The 19,087-nt window shown below is 28.2% G+C and overlaps 1 protein-coding gene across 4 annotated transcripts in view; it reads left to right on the top strand.

Annotated features, from left to right (window-relative positions):
- LOC142333250 (clavesin-1-like) overlaps window positions 1–18,770 on the top strand; it is a 108,009-nt gene extending 89,239 nt beyond the window's left edge. For all 4 annotated transcript variants that reach the window (XM_075380270.1, XM_075380266.1, XM_075380250.1 and 1 more), the window contains 5 exons: window positions 1,082–1,242; window positions 3,013–3,107; window positions 9,327–9,443; window positions 12,747–12,840; window positions 18,230–18,770. In XM_075380270.1, the coding sequence (XP_075236385.1) occupies window positions 1,082–1,242; window positions 3,013–3,107; window positions 9,327–9,443; window positions 12,747–12,840; window positions 18,230–18,387 (625 nt within the window). In that variant the 3' untranslated portion in view covers window positions 18,388–18,770. The remainder of the gene's footprint in view (window positions 1–1,081; window positions 1,243–3,012; window positions 3,108–9,326; window positions 9,444–12,746; window positions 12,841–18,229) is intronic.
- The last annotated feature ends 317 nt before the right edge of the window (window positions 18,771–19,087 follow it).

Genomic DNA, 19,087 nt, shown 5'->3' with positions numbered 1-19,087 from the left:
AGACTGATGAAACAAATCAAACTGATAAGCACAAAATTTACTCAGATCTTATTCTATTATTAGAGTTTAGGATAAGGTCAGTGATAATTCCACTAAGGACCACTGATTTTCATAAAATTAGTTAGGGGGTTTGATTTCCTTATGTCTAGCTCATTTTATCAGAGCTCCCATAAGGAAAATGGTTTCATTTGCCAAATTTTTTTCTCCAGTGTTCTATATTTTTAATCAGGACTCCTTATTAAACGATGATTTTTTAACTTTTCAAAGTAAGTATATAGGTATTTTAATTATTGAGGTTGAACATCAGTTAAATAGAATTTAAATGTCTGTTCAAAAGATGTGAGCGATTTATATTAGAAATTTATATTAGAATTATATTAGATTTCATGATTGGAAGTAATTATACCATAGAAAGAAAATGAAAATCAATTCTTTCTTGCAAAAAACTGTAGAGTTGACAATGAGTAAACTGTAAATTAAATTACATTTAATAAAATGAACAAATTAAACAAGAAAATTATAATTTATCTAGAAGCACTGAAAATTACAGAAACTGAAATTTAAAAAGTAAATAAATAACCATAACTTGATGAACTACTTGTAAAATTTATGGTAACTACAATAAGTAAGTTATACAAAAATTTATTAGTAAATAAATGCAAAAAAAAAATGTTATAACATTACAATAATTTTGAGTAAAATCTGCTTTGAGGTTTGTATGTGGACAAATATAATCAATAAACTACTTAAATTATAATCACATGTAGGGTTATAAAATATGATACATATTTTTACATTAATGAAGTATCTTAAGACAGTCAATATTACAGTATAATGTTTCTTACAATACAATTCCATTAGTCAAGAACCATAAAGAACTATACATATTTTAGGTATTTAAAAGCTACAATATACTCAAGTAAAAATTTGTAATCTGAAGTACAATAATCAGTAAACAAAATATATATTTAGTTGTAAAAAAATTCATCAAAATTATTATTATTTTTTTTTTTTTGTATTATAATGAATTAATAGGATTCTAGTTACAGGCTGTTTTGCTAATTTGAGTTTAAATTTTCAGATATCTTGTACCACTTCCAGAAAGAGATGATGATGGTAGGAAGGTTATCTTATCATGTGCAGGAAAATTTGATCCTTATAAACACTCATCGACTGAAATGGCTAGAGTTCACAGTCTTGTTGTTGAAAGCTTGATGGATGATCCAGAAAATCAAATAAGAGGTACTGAAACTATTATTTATTTGAGTGACACCTTCATTCTGTTCAGAGTGATTATAGTGAAGTTGTCACTTATAGAGCTGAATACCACTTGAATTTTGATAGAATAGGTATGCTGATATGGAACCATATATTTGGCTTAGTAAATAGGCAACAAAAAACTGCAACACTCTCTTTTTTCCCAATAAGTTCGCTATGGGACTTGTTATTTCTGAGAACAGTCATGTCATTGTTTATAACTTCTTTGGCAGTGAATACATCTAATCTATATTTTCCAAAAGTGTACCTAAACTAAACTTCTCTATACAAAAGAGTAGAATGAATGATTACACCTAATATACACGTATATAAGACATTATGAGAAATTATAAATGGCAGTGCTTAGCTGTTTTATAGAGAATAATCAAGATAATGTAAAAAAAATGTTTAATTGTATGTTTAAAAATATTAAAGTTAGAATTCTTCTATGAAATTTCACTTTTAAACAAAAAAATTGTAGTAAGATTAAAGCACTAGAAATAGAGCCGTAGCTATTTTCAAAGTAATTCAGATAATTTCTGAAAATATTTCATTAAATTTTTTTTATTTTTAAGATTCCAGTCAGCTTTTCCTACTGCTATTAGTAGCGGGAAGAGCAGTTCAGTGACTTTTTTTTGTCAACTTCAACTTCCTTGGTATCATACTTTTTCCTTGAGTTTGAAAATAATTTTTTGTATGATGACCCTATTTGAAATCAAAACTAAAAAAAAAAAAAACAGAAGTAAAATAGACTTTAAAAAAAACAAAATCAAAACTAAAATTCTCACTAAACAGTAAAATATAATTTTGTTAAGTACAGCTTTAATTTTTTTTTTATTATTGGCAAATTAAGAGCTAATAAGTTTTATTATTTTTTTTAGTTACTTTGATTTTAATTTAGAAATCTCAAAAATTAAATTTTGAAAACAATTGAATAAAGAGTAAGTATACTTTTAGCACATAATTTTAAGTTTTTGTAATGCTTTTATATCTATCCAACAGTTAATCAATAAAGTTTCATCTGGTAAATATAAAGATTTATATTACTTACTTGTAATAATTTATTTTTCTAGCTTCACCATCAGTAATTTACAGTTTGTTGCAATATATAATATATTATTAGTAATCTACCTAATAATATGATTACCTAATAAATGCTTAAGAAAAGAATTACCGTTATATTATTAGGTAGATTACTAATAATAGAACGGTAATTCTTTTCTTAAAAAAATTAAATTAAAATTACCTAAATCAGTTTACAGCCTCCAATCTTTGTCCCTTATGTAAAAATAGTGACCTCAAAAAAAAGATAAGAAATTTTTTTTTTTAAATATAAATATATAAAGGATAATCTTTTATATAACATATTACATTATATTATATATTACAAAGTATATATATATATATTATAAAGTACATATATATATATATGTATATATATATATATGTAATATATAATCTTATGAAAAACAAACCACAAACTAACAGAAATTAAAAAAACATTTTGCGGTGATTTTTGTAGTCACAAATGTGTAAATTAAAGAGTTAACAATTTTTTAACTGTTAAAAACTGGATTTTAAATGAAAACTTAGTTACATTTAAATGTAATGTTATTAAAGAATCTCTTTACTGTAATACACAAGTATTATAGACAAATTAGATTCTCCTATAAATATCCAAACATTAAATATAATTTTTATTTTAAGTTTCAATTCCTATTTCTTTTATTGATTAGAAACTAATGTTTTTTTTAGGTTATACATATGTCAATGATGAATCTGGGTTAACTATGGGTCACATAAGTTTATGGTCATTTAGTGACATACGTAATATGTTAAGATGTATACAGGTAAGTTTATTTATTCTATTGTGAGTTTAATTTTCCTTGATTTTTACCAAAATTGTTAATTTAATTTATTTTTATGAAAGTAAAATAAAGTATTAATGAATATGGTTTTATTTTGAGTAAATAATAAAAAATATAATAGGAAATCTTGCATTTTTGGATGAATATTTGCTTTTCAGTACTCATTTATTTCCTTTACTTAACATAACTAATGAGTGTAAACATCTTTGTTAGTGCACATTTGAAAAAGTATTATAATATAACATTTTTACCATATAACCAAAGAACCTTGCACAAAATAATCTCATATAATATGAAAATAATTTTCACAGAAAATGAAAAATTATTTTTTTAGAAAATATTGATCTGAAAAAATTCAACATATTTAGCTATTGAGAAACTTGTCAAGGAAAATATTTAATGAAAACATCATCCAACATAGAATAAAATGGGATTATTGAAAGGGAACTATTGAGCCTTCTTTCTCCAATGGAGATTTCCATCATAAACTTGTATATGCCATACCATGAATATGAAAACTGAATGTCAGTTTTCTCTGTAAAAAAAAAAAATCAGGATAGGAAATGAATGAAGAGAAATGAAATAAAACATAATTTTTGAGTGAAATCAATGTGGTTTTATATGTTAAGTAGTACTGATAATTGCTTTAACAAAAATGTCTAAAATATAAAAATTCTGATGTGGACAATACATGATTTCTGTATACCTAATTAATTACATGTACACATTTTTTGCTACACTTCATTTAAACTTATTTCATTTGAAAGTGAGATGCGATCCTGCAATTCTTTAATAAAGTGAACAGTTACAAAACTACATTGTGGTGGACACCACATTCCAACAAATTTTTTGTGGTGTTGGTATCAGCATCTTATATTAGTTTGTATAATAATTTTGTTTCACATTGCTCAAGTAGTTATGTGGTGTAAGTGATTACATATTGGATCCGTAACCAACTTCATATACATATATTTTTTATAACTTTTTTTTTTATTTGAAATATATTGATTTAGTAATAATTATTAACTTCTGTAAAGATTTTTTAATTACAATGAAAAGTACATAACACTATTTCAATAATAACTTCTGATTTTTAAAAACGTTTTTTTTGTTATTATTGAATTATTATTTATTGTAAAACTTTTTTTACAATCAGAGGTTAATAATTATTAACAAATAAATATATTTCAATTAAAAAAATAAACAAAATGAAGTCTGATTTGAACTCATGTGCCGTCCCATAAGATCCAAATATTTCATTAATTAAAATTCTATTTGGCTATTACTTTGGAACCAATGAAAATAAGTACTTCTTATGATATAGCATTGAAAAGCTCTCAATGAGGGCGCTTATTACTGCAGTTAAGAAAAAGTCCAAAATCCAAATTTTTGTACACTTTTGGTTTAGTCGACTGGAATCAAAATGGAAGGTGCACAACTAGATATTACAACAATCCTCAATCCAAAATATCAACATCCTATGGCTAATTGTTTTTGAGCTATGTGAGATACATATGTACATAATACATACGTAGATACAGATGTCAGGTCTGATTCAAAATGTCAAAATTAGTCAAAATGGTTTCAGGAATGGTCAAAATGGTTATTTTTGTTGAAATCTGATAACCAAAATTTTTCCTGATCACAATATTTCCTTTACTTCGTATAAGGAAGTAAAAAGGGTATTTATGAAAATATAACTATAAAAAAGAATGTAAATAAATAGTGTTGAAAGAAATATGAATGACAGTGTCTTTAGTGCTTATTTTTTGCTACATCTTTCTTTTTACTTGAGTCATCCTTTCCTGATGGAAGGAGATATTTTCCTCTATTATCTGGTCCAATATATTTTATAATATTTGAGAAGTAAAATCTAGGATCTATCCCCAAAAATAAAACTTTTTTCTGTTCAATTCTTTTGTTTAAACTTTCTGTTAGACTTTTGTGCTTATATTATTATTTTGATTATTTTGAGGAGCTACATTTTTATTTCAAAAGTATTAAATTATTTTATTTTACATATTTTAGCAACCACAAACTAACCACCCAGTTACTATTACTTATGAAAGATTAATAACTTGGAATTTTTAACATTTCAAAATCTCAAGGCTGACTAGGATTCTTCTGGATGAAAGGAACAGTTGCCTCAAAGGTTAGCGGATTTTTATAAGAGAAACCTAAGATTTATCAACTACCATTTAGGAAGGTCCTCTTTTTCTAAAATATGCAAAAATTAGCAATGGCTACTAATTCACTATTCTCTTTCATAAATAATGTCACATATGTAACTCACTACATATGACAGTAAGTAAATATGACAGTATAAAATTGGATTCAAGTGTTAATTCTGTTGATGCTTTTGCAAGTAAATGAGGTCCATTTAATTAATTTATATGAAGTGTTTGTCAAAAGTAAATCATCACTTTGTCATTAGAAATAACAAAATAAGAGAAAAGATATGTTACTGGTTTTATATGTACGTAACTGTTTTTTTTTCTAAATAGTCACTATTCTTTTCTAAGCACTTCTTGTACTAACAAATAAGCTGTTTTATATTCTGTAATACAAAACACCTGCCAGAGATTTTTCTCAGGCAGGTGTTTCTCACACAACATGGACTGTTTCTTTTGTCTTGACACTGACATTAATACAAATTTATCAATAATCACAGTGTGAAAAAAATTTTTCCCCTCATAGTGGTCCAAAAGTGCATATGCAGATGTCATCCTTTGATGTTGGTTTAGTCAGTCAAGAGTTTTAGGATCCTTTTTATGATGAATACTAAAAATCAACCTTTCTAAAACAGTTCTGTAAAAACACACACTCTGTGAAATTCAATAGCATTAACACACACTGCGGATACTTGTTTTCTCAAACTTTTGCATTGAAACAGGTCATTTGTCTGATTACCAGGCCTCCTATATTTCTCTTCATTATGAAAATTTGTACAGAGTTTATTTCACTTATGGTTCCAATAAGTTGTCTTTCCTTCACTCATTATGCAGGCCAATAAATTTCCCACAATTCATGGTGAAGTTTAGTTACATTAAGAATACTACTTGCTTTGAGAAATTATTTCATTAATTGATCTCATTACTACAGGATTTTTTCTTTGCAGCAGTTTCCATCTTTGTTAATGTTACATTTAAGCTAACAACAACAAATTACTCAAAGAATGGTTGATATCTAACTAATGAACCATTCGACGCTACTGAATGCATATGATTGAATCTACTGTTACCACTTTTCTTTTATTAGCAACCAGCCTTTACATATTATTGTTTTTTTTTTTTGTCTTCAGTCATTTGACTGGTTTGATGCAGCTCTCCAAGATTCCCTATCTACTGCTAGTCGTTTCATTTCTTTATACCCTCTACATCCTACATCCCTAACAATTTATTTTACATATTCCAAACTTGGCCTGCCTACACAATTTTTCCCTTCTACCTGTCCTTCCAATATTAAAGCGACTATTCCAGGATGCCTTAGTATGTGGCCTATAAGTCTGTCTCTTCTTTTAACTATATTTTTCCAAATGCTTCTTTCTTCATCTATTTGCCGCAATACCTCTTCATTTGTCACTTTATCCACCCATCTGATTTTTAACATTCTCCTGTAGCACCACATTTCAAAAGCTTCTAATCTTTTCTTCTCAGATACTCCGATTGTCCAAGTTTCACTTGAATATAAAGCGACACTCCAAACATACACTTTCAAAAATCTTTTCCTGACATTTAAATTAATTTTTGATGTAAACAAATTATATTTCTTACTGAAGGCTCGTTTAGCTTGAGCTATTCGGCATTTTATATCGCTCCTGCTTCGTCCATCTTTAGTAATTCTACCTCCCAAATAACAAAATTCTTCTACCTCCATAATCTTTTCTCCTCCTATTTTCACATTCAGTGGTCCATCTTTGTTATTTCTAATACATTTCATTACTTTTGTTTTGTTCTTGTTTATTTTCATGCGATAGTTCTTGCGTAGAACAGTTCATTGTTTCTATGCCGTTCATTGTTTCTTCTAAATTTTTTTACTCTCGGCTAGAATTACTATATCATCAGCAAATCGTAGCATCTTTATCTTTTCACCTTGTACTGTTACTCCAAATCTAAATTGTTCTTTAACATCATTAACTGCTAGTTTCATGTAAAGATTAAAAAGTAACGGAGATAGGGAACATCCTTGTCGGACTCCCTTTCTTATTACGGCTTCTTTCTTATGTTCTTCAATTATTACTGTTGCTGTTTGGTTCCTGTACATGTTAGCAATTGTTCTTCTATCTCTGTATTTGAACCCTAATTTTTTAAAATGCTGAACATTTTATTCCAGTCTACGTTATCGAATGCATTTTCTAGGTCTATAAACGCCAAATATGTTGGTTTGTTTTTCTTTAATCTTCCTTCTACTATTAATCTGAGGCCTAAAATTGCTTCCCTTGTCCCTATACTTTTCCTGAAACCAAATTGGTATTCTCCTAACACTTCTTCCACTCTCCTCTTAATTCTTCTGTATAGAATTCTAGTTAAGATTTTTGATGCACGACTAGTTAAACTAATTGTTCTGTATTCTTCACATTTATCTGCCCCTGCTTTCTTTGGTATCATGACTATAACACTTTTTTTGAAGTCTGACGGAAATTCCCCTTTTTCATAAATATTACACACCAGTTTGTATAATCTATCAATCGCTTCCTCACCTGCACTGAGCAGTAATTCTACAGGTATTCCGTCTATTCCAGGAGCCTTTCTGCCATTTAAATCGTTTAATGCTCTCTTAAATTCAGATCTCAGTATTGTTTCTCCCATTTCATCCTCCTCAACTTCCTCTTCTTCCTCTATAACACAATTTTCTAATTCATTTACTCCATATAACTCTTCAATATATTCCACCCATCTATCGACTTTACCTTTCATATTATATATCGGTATACCATCTTTGTTTAACATATTATTAGATTTTAATTTATGTACCCCAAAATTTTCCTTAACTTTCCTGTATGCTTCGTCTATTTTACCAATGTTCATTTCTCTTTCCACTTCTGAACACTTTTCTTTAATCCACTCTTCTTTCGCCAGTTTGCACTTCCTGTTTATAGCATTTCTTAATTGCCGATAGTTCCTTTTACTTTCTTCATCACTAGCATTCTTATATTTTCTACGTTCATCCATCAGCTGCAATATATCGTCTGAAACCCAAGGTTTTCTACCAGTTCTCTTTATTCCGCCTAAGTTTGCTTCTGCTGATTTAAGAATTTCCTTTTTAACATTCTCCCATTCTTCTTCTACATTTTCTACCTTATCTTTTTTACTCAGACCTCTTGCGATGTCCTCCTCAAAAATCTTCTTTACCTCCTCTTCCTCAAGCTTCTCTAAATTCCACCGATTCATCTGACACCTTTTCTTCAGGTTTTTAAACCCCAATCTACATTTCATTATCACCAAATTATGGTCACTATCAATGTCTGCTCCAGGGTAAGTTTTGCAGTCAACGAGTTGATTTCTAAATCTTTGCTTAACCATGATATAATCTATCTGATACCTTGCAGTATCGCCTGGCTTTTTCCAAGTGTATATTCTTCTATTATGATTTTTAAATTGGGTGTTGGCAATTACTAAATTATACTTTGTGCAAAACTCTATAAGTCGGTCCCCTCTTGCATTCATTTTGCCCAGCCCGTATTCACCCACTATATTTCCTTCCTTGCCTTTTCCAATGCTTGCATTCCATTCTCCAACTATTATTAAATTTTCATCTCCTTTTACGTGTTTAATTGCTTCATCAATCTCTTCGTGTACACACTCTACCTCATCATCATCATGGGCGCTTGTAGGCATATAGACGTTAACAATCGTTGTCAGTTTAGGTTTTGATTTTATCCTTATTACAATGATTCTATCGCTATGCGTCTTGAAATACTCCACTCTCCTCCCTATCTTCTTGTTCATTTACATATTACAAAAATTTTCAATTTGACATACATTTTTTCTATTCTACAGAAGTTTCTTGAAACATTTCTTGAGTTTTCTTTAATTCTCTTTCTAATCTCATTATAAGATCATCACTTTATTATTTAAGAACAGTTTTCTGAAGGAACAAATTTTGTTCAGTAAAATATAATTATCTTCTACATTCTAATTATTTAATATTGTATATCTTTAAAAAATATATATTGTGCTAATATATAATTTCTTTTTTTAGAATTCAACTCCAATGAGACACAAATCAACACATTTTGTGAATGTGCCTAGTTGTGCAAATAAAGTTTTTGAATTTATTACTTCATTATTGAATGATAAATTAAGAAAACGGTTTATGGTATGTTTGTAGAACTATTTAATTTTAAGTCTTGTTTAGTCATGTACTGATTTATTTAATAAATTACATGTTTCTTATTTTTAGTATTGTAATGAAAATTACGTTGGTAGAGATGAAAAAAGTAGTTCAGCTAGTTGTGACTTAAAAGTCAACAAACTTCCATCATAAGTTTGATACTGCATGTAAAACAAATGATAACGATAATTAAATTATGTTATATATTAAGTATTGTTCATTATTTATATTTTCAGCAACAATTGACTAATGTCAAGTAACAGTTACTGTGATGAATGATAATGAATTTTGTGGCATGTGAAAATATGCTACGCCTGATCAGGATTGAACCCAGAACCTCTGGATGAAAGACAGCGATGATACCAGTCTCCCGTTGAGATAGAAGATCTTCAGTACAAAAATACCCCCTGCTAAGGGAAATAAAAATCCCAAACTAAGGAGTTTAAAATTTGCATTTTATATCATTTACCAGCCAATCTAATTTATCTCTATTATATGAATAAATGTATAATTTTATAATTATATTTAAATTCTACTAAATAAACCACCTAGAACACAACATTGAGATAAGACATATCTTACCTTAATTTTTCATGAAAGTTCTTCAAAAAATATGAAATACTTTCTCACTTTTGTATGTCATGTTTTTAAAAAGTGTGAAAGTACTTTCATGAAAAATTAAGGTAAGATATCTTCTCTCAATATTATGTACTACATGGTTTATTTAAATATAATTTAATAATAATAAAAGGAAATAATATGAATATTAAAAAGATCAATTTCAGAAAAATAATTTCATAATTGTTAGGAATTCATTACAAGTATGAATTTACTTTTTATTTTCATTAACAGCAGAAGGATAGATAATTTGTTTCATAAAAAAAAAAAAAAACCAGAAAACCTTAACTTCAAAACCCCATAAATGGATTATAAATTTCTGATATTATTAATTAAGACACAATATAAATTATGATAAACTAATTTTGGCATTGTAATTTTGGTAATATTTTAAGAAAAACCCTTCCTCTATTTGTTTGAAACTTTACTTTGCTGTAAGTCGTTTGATTCAAATATGTTAAATTTTCTATAAAAACAAAAAATGAAATATTATTGTCTTATCTTATTTTCTCTTCCCAGGGGTATAAAAGAAACGTGTTGAGCTAGTTAATTTTATACTCAATAGTACATATTAAATAATGTGGCTAACATCACAAACTAATTCAGAAAAAATTCTAATGACAAAAACATCTGATAAATGAATTACTATAAAAGTAGTATTCAATGAATTTAAAGTTATTGCCACTATTATCTGTGTGGAAGATATTGGTAAGATAAATTTACTTCATTTAGGTAAGTTCAAGTTGAAGTTGAAGGTGAAGGATACTGCACATGTTATGTTTATTATGTTGAAGAATTTTCCCAAATATTAATTAAAAACAATACGTATAACATCCACCAACAGTTCAGATTTTGCAATCATTTAGTGTGTGAACTCCCCTTAAATTGCCAACATTAGATAAAGCTTTTGTAATTTCTTATATTAATATCAAATATCATTCTATTAAGATAAAGCTCATAAATAAAGGGGAAAATGGGCTATTAAACATAAAAAATATATTTGTTCACATTTGACCCCATATACATGTATTAGTTATGAGTGAACTCCATTTAAAGAATTTAAAAAATGTTTTTCACTTATTTCTTTAAGGAATCAACAAACTTTCCTACTGCAACAACTTTTTTTTTAAATAAGTTGAGAGAATAAATAAATGTTAGTTCACAATTTTATGTGTTATAATCAAGTAATAATATTTACAATATAATAGATTGTTATAAATAGTTACTGATTACATTTATATTTATTTACTGGTAAAATATATAAAATTCATTTCAAAAGTAATTAACTAGAATAAAAATGAATTATTTTGAAGTAAAGGTGTTTGTTATAACAAAAACAGTAGATGAGTGAACATAGAGGTACCTGTTGAATTTTTGATTTTTGTAACTTTTCAAGAAGATAGATTACTATTGCTACTTTAACTAATTTGAAAGGCATTATAATTTTCCATTATATTTGGTATATTAAAAATTGGATTTATTATAATTCGAATTGTTTTACCTGTGAAAATGATCTTATATTTCATAAAGATTTTTAAGAAAATTTCTAGATCAGTTCAATTAATAATCAAGACTGGGGAATAAATGCTACACTATTTTCAGGAACATTGTGTTCACCAGGAAAGTCACAAAATGATACATTTTATTAGAAAACTAACTTAAAATTCACAACATTTAAAAATGAATATTGAGATCTTTATTTTAGGATAAGGAACTTTTTCAAACCATAGAAACCTAGAAAAAAGTGACAAAATTATATAACCCTTATTTTTATAAGATATATAAAATAAAACACTATACTTTATCACTTTCAATCTAAAATATATGAAACATTTCTAATTTGATAAAAATCTTTGAATAATGAAGAAATGTTACACATTAACAATTCCTCTTAAAAATTTTTGGAAGATAATAAAATTCTGAATACTTCATTATTTTCTATAAAAATTTGTTGTTGCTTGCTTTTTGATTTACTAGATAAATATTTATTTTCGTTTTAAAAATGAATACACCTTTTATTTTCAATGAGTAACAAAAAAAATGTACAACTGATTTATCTATTAATAGTAATTTATACAATAGTATAGTTAGGTTAATGGAGAGCCCACTCATGAATGTACTGTTGATATAATTAATATTGTTTTTTTTGCTTTAACTAATAAGCACATACTCCTTATTACTTACACAACAGACTTCTAATTCAACAGTAAATTAACTGGGTAGAGTATTGTGTCAGCTGCAGATTGGTATTACTGAATGTTACTCAACAAAATATAGTTTGAAAAGTATGATTTTTTTTAAGATTCTGAATGGTATACATTATACCATTTTCATTTTGAGGAATAATTAAACATTATTCACTTTTATCTCAAAGAATAATAAGTTAAGAAATTAAATACAGAATATATGATATACATTACAAAATACACACTAAGGACATTGTTAATTTGGTTTTCTGGTTCCAATAATTTTTTAAATAAAGCTATTGTTTTTAAAATTAAATTTCTTGTATCCTAAAATTGTTTTTTCATTATACATTGTAAATGATGTACATATAAATATTTACATCTGCATTTTGGTACATAGCTTTATTTTAAACAAATTTAAATTTATTTTTATAAAATTTCTGTAAAAATTGACTTGTTTATAACACTCATTTATTCATTCCAGATACACAATACAACTGATGACTTAAAAAAAGCTATCAATCCAAGAATCTTGCCAAAAGAGTATGGTGGTGAAATACCTTTAGCAGATATGATAGGTCAGTAAAAAGAACATATTATAAAACATGATTTATAAAACAATTGTTCACATTAGTGAAAAATGTGCTGCATCTGTTATTATGAAATATCTAGTGTTATGAATATTATTTTTCTGATTTAGTTTGGGGTTCTAAAAGTAATCTACAATTTCATACTCTTTAAGAACCTTGTTCAGACTCAGACAATATGTTCTGTCATACTGAAGGTAAATCTAGATCTTGGAAACCTAACTGTTGGACAAAGGTTTGAATCATACTTGTCTGGAATCCGGCATAGCATAGATTGATTTTAGAAACCAACATGCGTGTACCACAATTCATTCCTGTAATTTACTTAACGTAATGTTTTATTATAAGTATTTTTTAAAGAATCTATTTCTGTTGTCATATCAGAAAAAATGATTGATTTTATTTTACAATTTGTCAAAAAGTTTGTAAAACAATAGAGACTTTTTGAAAGTTACAGACTTCAATAGCATGATGTATCATTTATGATGGTATTGCAGTTAAATTTAAGAATTGCATAGATATTTTAAAGAAAAATCAAAGATCTCATAAGAACTATAAACAGTCTGGGAAGTCAACAGCCAACAAAAGAAAAGAAAATGCTTTAGAACTTTTTATGAAAGCACAGTTTGTGCTTTCAGATGGTTGAGCTGGAAAATCTTTCATAAGTAGTTATGAATTATCTGATTTGTTAACCAGTTAAATTTATTTTTTTAATTATAAACAAGTGACTTAAATTATGGACTTTTAAATCATGCTGTTCAACAAGGTATTTTAACACTGAGAATTATGTTGCACGCTTTACACATTTCCTTTTTGCAGAAAGACTAAGAGGATGTAAACATCACACAAAAAACTGAAACAATGGGTTTAACAGCATATTAATAGGAAAAAAAAGGTTAATCCATTAACAACAATACTGAAAATATTTATCCTACAGAGTTTTTTCTTTTTGTTTGTTTAACCTCCGGGTCCACCATTAGGCATGCTTCAGATGATGAGATCAATGATTTGTAGCGTGTGTGAAAATACCACGCCTGAGGGATTCAAACCCGGGACCTCCAGATGAAAGACCAAGACACTACCACTCGCGCCATGGAGGCCGGCTTATCCTACAGAGTTGAAATATATCAACTCAACTTTATCAAATAAATTTAAATTTAGATTTTATTTATTAAATTAAAAGTAATTCAAATTTAATTTTATAAATTAAATTACAAATTTATGTAACAGAATCCTTATCACTGTAATTCATAATAAGTAGCTTAAGTATGAGATTCACTAACTGCATCCTTTGAGAGTAATGATGTTATAGTACCCAAGCCCTATAGTGAAAAGGGAAGGTGTCCCTATATTCGTGGAATGTAACTTGCCATTTTGTAGGATTGACTTCTTGATTTGAAACTATATGCTAGACTTGGAAGATAATGGAAAATCACTTGACTCCTCACTTTCCTTATCAAACTTGGGATGTTATTGGTGTTTTTGAAAATAACAATATTGTTTTTAAGAACTAATTGTGATTCATATATTTTGGACACAACCATTATCAAATTTTAAATGTAAATGAAAAAACTTTCTGAGAAATTAAAAAAAATAAATGGTTTCAGCATCTTAAACAAAACCTCTAATAAAATAAATAATGTTAGACAAAAACTCATAAAAATTATTAAACAAATTCAATTTACAGGATTTTATTAACTTCGTTACTCTAACTTCTGCCCATAACTTATATACAAAACAAACAGATGGAGATTTCCGCTGTAATTCAAGGAATACATAAAAGTACTTCACTCCATTACTGAAACCAATTTGGGAAACACCTCATTGAAACCTTGAATACAAAAGACATCATCACATTCCCATTTTCCTACAGGGGTATGATGGCTAGTATACAGTGTTTCTATAGTATATTAATGTATTACAATAATTTGTTTATATGTTTCTTTAGTGAGTAATACGTGAATGTTTTGTGATGTTTTAAAAATATTTCAGCCAGGAGATAAGAAATTGTGAGAGGACCAATTGGTAGACCTTCTTTAGAACCTTGTTATTATACATTAATTTTTGTTTGAAATTTAATGGAAGTTTCAGTTCAATTTAGTTGATTGTTATGGTCAAGATAAATCTTAACTAAGAATTTTCCAGAATTTTTCTCAGATAAACAGAAGGTTTGAGTTGCTTGTAACATGTTTGAGTAATAAGAAAATAAAAGTTTGTTAAAAACTATCTAAATATTGATGTATCATGAGTTGATGAGTTTGATCCTTTAAATCAAGCTTAATTTTCACAGTGGAAGAATCTAAATTCTTCAATAACCAAAACAGTATAACAGTTCCATATAAATGTCAAGGAGGTATTGAAAGTTTTTTGTTATACTGTGTGAATTTTGTATCATGAAAACACTACATTAGGATAAACAGTAGTAGCAGAATACTGCTGTCAGGTTCTATTACATTTGAGGATGCAATTTACTGCAAAAACTAGTTCTAGCAAATAGTAATTCTGCTGTAAAAATCCACCTTCTGATACATTACAACAGGTGCTGTAATTTCTTTCTAAGCATAGTACTCCGTAGACCCAACACCCAGCTAATCAGCAGGTCTTGCTTCCTATGAAATTTCTTTCTTCCCAAAGATGAAAAAGTAGCATTTAAAAGAAAAAAAACATTTCAGAAAACAATTTGAGGGGCCAAATAAGAATGATCAAATAAACTGTTGACTAATTCTGAAAATACTTTAAAAAAAGGAGTTACAGCAATGGAAACATTATATGGAGTAGCTTTATTGGGGTATAAATTACGTTTAAGGCAATTTGTTTAGAAATTTGTTACAAATAATTTGTTTTTTTGATAAATATTTGTACTGTTTGTGAGTGTTGATTAAAATCACTAATGTGATTTTTAGTTTCTTCAAAGTATACAATGTACGACCTAAGTAACATGTATGTCACTGTAATCAGTGGACTTGTAGTGCTATAAGAATAAAAACACAATGCAGCCTCTCATTTAATTGAATTCCTAAATTTTCATCTATGTGTTATATAATACATAAATTTAATTCTATTAAAATAATCCCATTTGTGAATAATTTCTGATAAATCTGATACAATTACCTTGAATTTCTAATTTGATTATATGAACACTTTATTTTAACACATATGCAATACTGCTCATATGTTATAGTATGACAATATGTGTGAGTTTGAATAACACTCTTTTTGTCGTTTTTAAAAAGATAATACAACAGCTTAAATTTATTTTGCATTCTCTCATTTACCGTATTTATTCAAAAATAAGACCCCCTTAATTGTAAGACCCTCCAAGTTTTACAGACAAATTTAAAAAAAAAAACAATTTGCGAATTGTCAATTTGACAAGCTGTAATTATTAGAAAAACAATTCTTCGGGAATTTCATTGTTATGGTACTTACAGTTAATTGTTGGCCAAGGACAAATTTTACCCTTTCAGGTGTATGCAAAACATAGCAATGGTATTTGACGGAGGAGGGAGAAGTGAGACATTGATCTTCACACAACAGCAGCTTCAATCCTACTACCTACTTTCTTTTTACTAGTAAAACAAGACCTTTGGTTAGAACAGTATCAACTTTATTGAAAGTGAGTTTTGCTTGTATTTTATCTGTGTTATCGGTAAAATGAATTCATGGAAAAGTTTCACAAAAGGTGATAAACTTAAAGCCGTAATAAAGGGAACTCAATTTTTCGTGGCCCTAAAAAAGGACACCATCCCGCACTGGATGATACAGAGATTGTGTGGGTGGAAGAGAAGAGAAGGGAGTTTGTGTAGTGACTTGTGAAATGATACAAATGAAAGAGTTAAAGTAGTAAAATACCATGTAAATATGAGGAAAGCCAGTCATGGGTGCGTGGTGTGGTTATGAGAAGAAAGGGATTCACTTTGAAGCGGACAACTTCTTTGGGCCAGTTATTACTAGCAGAATATACTTACAAAGTTTTTGAGTTTCAACGATACGCACTACATTAAAGAGGAAAAAATCAGTACCCCATATCTCAGATTGGAAATGCTGATGAAATACCTATCTTTTTTGAAACGCCACAGAACACAACTGTAAACAAAGTGGGTGAATCCAGTGTACTGGTGAAAACAGCTGGAGCAGAAAAAAAGAGATGCCCAGTTATGTTAGCCATTTGTGCAGGTGGAAAAAGATTGCCTCCTTATGTCATTTTTAAAGGAAAAACTCTGCCAAAGGGAAAACTACCAAGAGGTTTACATGTTCGCATGTAAGATAAGCGGTAGATGGATGTGAAACCAATATGCGACTGGGTAGAAGTCATTTGGAATTGCCACCCTGGAGCAATGTTAAAGAAATGAGGACTTCTCATTTTAGATAGCTTCCATGGCCACCTTGAAAATACTGTGAAGAATCAAATCAATGAAATGCACACAGATGCTGCAGTTATTCTGAGGGACCTCACTTTTGTGCTGCAATCCTTGGACATGAGCATCAATAACCTGTTCAAGGACCATGTTCAGAAGTTTTACATTAAATGGATGGCAGATAAAGATCCCATATTCATAAAGAGTGGACAAATGCAGAAACCTTCAATAAAGCTTCTTTGCAAATGGATTGTCAAAGGCTGGGAGGAAATTATTCCAAAAATGATAATCAAGAGTTTCAAGAAGATAATCTCCTGTGCATGGATAGAACAGAAGATCACCTCATACATGAGGATTCTGATGACATATCTGAGGGAGAGACTGACATCGATGTCGGTGAAGATGAGGATGATGATGAAAGCAGCAGTGACTCCGAGTAAACAATTGTGTTCCAGGTAATTGAAACAATACCAGACTTTTTACATTGTTGTTAAAATAATGGCAATTGGTTCAAACTATAAATTCATAAGTCGATCATTTATGTTTTCAGATATACTGGTACCTATGATCCTGAACAAAGCCAGACCCCTGATGTCAAATAGTATGAATGTTCAAATAGCAAAACGTTTTTATCTGTATAACTTATAATAGTTAGTGTTTAATAAGACATACTAAATTCATAGTTTGGTAATACATTTATTTTTATTTCCATTTTCTGAAATACCCGTTTGTAAGACCTGCCTTGAATATTAGACCTCCCCCAAATTTTGAGGTTTATTTGCATTAAAAAAAGTGCGTCTTATTTTTGAGTAAATACAGTATATAACAAATTCCTTTGAAAGATAATGTAACATAAGTACAACCCTGCATATTTTAAAAATTAAAGAATTACTTTGAATAATTGATTTTATTAATTTATATTTTGTTTTCTGTTATGTCTAATTAAGTTCAAAGAAATACCATTTTTAATAATTTACAATGATTACTAAATATTGAAAGTTTCTTTTTGTTTTTGTTTGAAGATAATTATAAAAAAGAACTAAAACAGAAAAAACAGTTGCTGCTGGCACTGGACGATTTAAAAATTGATGTCAATCGCAAGACAAAATTCTTCAAAGAAATGGAAGATCAACAATTAACTGGAATAGCTGGATCATTTCGAAAATTAGAAGTTGATTAACAGATACATTTTTGTTAATTAACAATTAATTGCTTTTAATAATAATTAATTTATATTTTAATTTTGCAACAAGTTAGAAATGGAAATGTCATCTTACAATGTGGTGTAAAATGTTTACTTTGAAACTTTATTAATGTGTTTGGAAAATTTTTTATCATGGCATGTTTATTTTTACTTGCTGTACAAAGGTTGTAATCAAATAATAAAAATTATTTTTGTTTGGCGTTAGGAAAAGATTGCCAACAAGTGATTTTGTATGATCTCCTAATAATTAATTTTTGTTCTATCTAAATATTTTTCCAATCAAATTTAATAGTTTTTGTATCATAAATATTGTATTTGTTAATATAATGTATCTTTTTTCAAATAAACTGAGATTCTTAAGAAAACTGATTTTTATTATTTATTAATTATTGTATCTAGTTGTGTTATAGCGCGTGTACGTGCACAGAATGATTCTGGAGGAAAGGGAAATAATTTGGGGACTGATTCCCGAACTTGAAATAAGGAAAAAAGTTCATACAAACTTATGTTCAAAACACTTTGTTATCCAATTACGGCTAATGTAAAACTTCACCCGGATTTCAGTTTCCCTAGTGAATGAGGTCATACTGAAATTTTTAAGGCGTTATGTAAGAAGTAAACTTGATGATTTCTTATATTTTTGACCTGAAACTTTGAATAAAATAGGTCCCAAAAC

Source organism: Lycorma delicatula, chromosome 1 (genome assembly GCF_047948215.1).
Source record: "Lycorma delicatula isolate Av1 chromosome 1, ASM4794821v1, whole genome shotgun sequence".
Taxonomy (NCBI): Eukaryota; Metazoa; Arthropoda; class Insecta; order Hemiptera; family Fulgoridae; genus Lycorma; species Lycorma delicatula.
The sequence above is the reverse complement of the archived record's forward strand: the minus strand, read 5'-3'. Positions and strand labels throughout refer to the sequence as shown.